Source organism: Centroberyx affinis, unplaced genomic scaffold (assembly GCF_046629955.1).
Source record: "Centroberyx affinis isolate AG114_WGS23_722 - 3 ecotype Tasmania unplaced genomic scaffold, CSIRO-AGI_Caff_v1 ptg007582l_1, whole genome shotgun sequence".
NCBI classification, from domain to species: domain Eukaryota; kingdom Metazoa; phylum Chordata; class Actinopteri; order Beryciformes; family Berycidae; genus Centroberyx; species Centroberyx affinis.
The window spans coordinates 9,658-13,075 of record NW_027283826.1 but is presented as its reverse complement, the minus strand read 5'-3'; the positions used below and the strand labels follow the sequence as shown (position 1 = coordinate 13,075).

General features: G+C 40.5%; 1 protein-coding gene across 1 annotated transcript; it reads left to right on the top strand.

Annotated features, from left to right (window-relative positions):
* The first annotated feature begins 695 nt into the window (after positions 1-695).
* On the top strand, positions 696-1,655 carry LOC139639707 (olfactory receptor 52D1-like). The gene has a single exon (XM_071513854.1). It carries the CDS (start codon positions 696-698, stop codon positions 1,653-1,655), a length of 960 nt encoding a protein of 319 aa, XP_071369955.1.
* Positions 1,656-3,418: the final 1,763 nt, after the last annotated feature.

Here is a 3,418-nt window from a genome sequence, read left to right as displayed (position 1 = left end):
AAGATAAAAGACATAAAAAGACAATAGAAAGACGATAAAAAGATGATAAAAAGCCGATAAAGAGACAATAAAAAGCCGATAAAAGATGAAAAGACGATAAAAAAAGAATGGTGAACAAAATGATGTAGGACAAGCATAACGAAAAACACAAGACAGACAAGAGCAGATTTTAAAACCTTTTGGGGTTAAATATTTAAAAAGATAGAAAGTACGTGATAGTTTTGCCAGCTGGGATGTCAAATCTTTGATGCTCAATTTCTCAGAACTGCACTCCACCCAGATTTTTTTTTATTATTTTTTATTTTTTATTTTACCATTTTAAAACAAGTTACATATATACAATATAATGTAATGCAAATGGTTAAAAAACAATCAAGGATAAAACACAAGAAAGTCCAAAACTTATTTCCATTGTGGGCAAGACCAGCAGGTGAAGCACAGTGTCAAAGAGTCAATATAACAATAAAAATAACAACAGACCAGTAATATACAAATATTACGTTTCATACAATATAAACGATTCGTAAATTCTGTATAAAACCAAAATGTCTCCAATAATCAAATAAGCTACTTAGTCAATAAAATAAAATTCACATAGAAACGTATAGCTCCAAGCTCACCAATTATCATCTTTTTTGGTATTAAATGCAAAGACATATTTTCTGTCTCTTCACCAGGTTTCATGAACTCTCAGTATGGAGAACCAGAGTTTCAATGCAGATCTGCTGCTGCTGGAGGGGTTAAAGGTCACGCCCCAGTCCTCCTTCCCTGCCTTCATCCTCCTCCTCCTCATCTACATCTTCATCATGGTGTCCAACATCGGCCTGGTGGTCCTGATCTCCATGGAGAGGAGCCTCCACCAGCCCATGTATCTGCTCTTCTGCAACATGAGTATTAATGATGTTTTTGGGGCCACAGCCATTATTCCTCGTTTGCTGAGTGACGTTTTCGTAGCGAGCGCAGACCGGTACATTCATTACATCGACTGTGTCATTCAGGCGTTCTGTTCTCATTTTCACGCAGGCACCTCTCACACAGTACTCATGATCATGGCCTTCGACCGGTATATGGCCATCTGCAACCCGCTGCAGTACGCCACCATCATGACCAACAGGATGGTGCTGAGGCTGACCGTGTCCGCCTGGGCCGTGGCCTTCGCCTCAGTAGCGATCCTCCTCGGCCTCACGATCCGCCTGTCGCGCTGCAGGAGGATTATACTCAACCCGTTCTGTGACAACGCCTCTTTGTTCAAGCTCTCGTGCCAGAACCTCCTGTGGAACCACATCTACGGCCTGGGCAGCGCCGTGGTCATCCTGGGCTCCTCCATCGGCAGCGTGGCGCTCACCTACCTGAGGATCGCCATGGTGTGCGTGAGCAGTAGGAGCAGGGTGCTGAACAGCCGGGCGCTGCAGACCTGCGCCACACACCTAGCCGTGTACATGATCATGTTGGTTTCGTGTTTCACCCCCCTGGTCCTGCATCGGTACCCTCAGTGGTCGGACCATGGGAAACTGGCGTCCATCATGTTCCATGTGGTGCCTCCGGCGCTGAACCCCGCTATCTACGGTCTGCAAATTAAAGAGGTCAGACAGAGGATTTTCAAGATGTTTTATAACAATAAAGTGGCTCTAATGGACGGGAAATTAAATATATGAAATATTTAAAGGAAATATTTCTTTAATATTACTTTGCTCCCTAAAATATTTGTGTGAAATGAATTGAGTTGAATTTAAGTTATTTAATGTATAAGTGGAAGATGTGCATAATAAATGCAGTTTGAAAGTTATAAGAATAATTGTTGCCCCTAGCATTGTTAGAACCTGCCTGTTGCTCAGATTCTGGTGAAACAACCTAGCTGCACTTAACAGAATAGCTGTATTTTTCTTTGGGAGTTTATAAGCTTAAAACTGCTCTCTTTTTCTGTCTGGTATTTCAGCATCTGCATGTATTGACACCGTTCATGATAATACTTGAAAGATATTTCAGTTGCTTAAGCTGCAATGTTTCTTTGTGGGAAATCATAATTGATTTCATTGCAATTATCTCCTTTCCCAGAAGTATTAAATACCAAATGGATACTCTCATCAAGGTTCAATTTCACTTACATATCATTCAAAGTAAGGGATAGGAGTGATATATTTTATATCATATATATTAATATATAATAGAAATGGTAATAGATTCATAAACATCATGCAAACTCAATAATCTAATTTACCCACTGTTATAGATATCTGTATTAGCACCAGTGAAGAAGAAGTTATTACAAGCTGAAGGATAATCAGATCTCAGCGCTCATTTTCCTCCTTCATTCATTCTTGTCCAGTAAAAAAAAAACTCTGCTGCCTGTCAGTCAGCTGATAGGAAATAATCCTCAGAAACACTTTACTGTCACATCCACAGCTTTTTATTTAGCTAGAACAACAGTTCATTTCAAGCTCGGCTTGACACCGTAAAGTTTGGATTTTAAAAACAAGTAAATGTTAAAAAACTAACTACAGCCAGCATGCATTGCAAAATAATTGGGGGAAATGTAAATTAGATGTAGCGAGAAGTAAATGGGCTGTGACTTTAACTTACACTATTCGTGACCTTAGTATTACAAGGTTCTATCTGACCTTTTTGTCAAAACTGAGTCAGTCGCATGAAATGAAGCATTGCATTAGATCATGCAGGACATGAAAGTCATATGCCCCAGCTGTAATCAGCTGACAGCCCGCAGCGTTTCTAATCAGTCATACACCAATCACAGCCCATTCCCTCATCAAGGCGGTCCATTTAAATATGACTCCCTTCTACACTGATCCTTGCTACACCAATGCTGCTTCACTCACCGCTGCTGCTGCTGGCAAAGCTTTGCCTCCACCACCCCAGCCTCCACCTTTCTAGTTCAGAGTCTTAACATGGCTCAAAGGTTAAAATTGTATTCAATGTCTTGCTTTGGGCCCACTCTTGTATACCCTGGGGGGTTTTCTGCATTGCGCTCCTTGTTTTGGCTTAGCATGCTGCTTGGCTAATCCAGGGAGGGAGCGGAGCCCTCAGCGTCAAGCATAACTGTATTTCCATTTGTTGCAATAAATGGTTAAATCTATGACGAGAGTGTTCCTGACTGAACCTATTCTATGAGTGCCTGTTGACATATGTGTGGTGTTATTTTGTTATTAGTCAGTAATTTCTAAAACAAAAGGACCCATCTCCATTTAACTCAATGGATGCTGAAAACTTTGATGCTCAATATCTCAGAACTATCCTGAAGGCAGATAGAACCTTATAATTCTAAGCTCACGTATTCTTAAAACCACAACATGAAAACTGAATAATATGGGACCTTTAACATCTAGAGAGTAATGGCATGTGTTTGACTTGTGGATTCCACCATTTATCAGACAGCTGAGTTTTAAATCCCTGCTCAAAACCT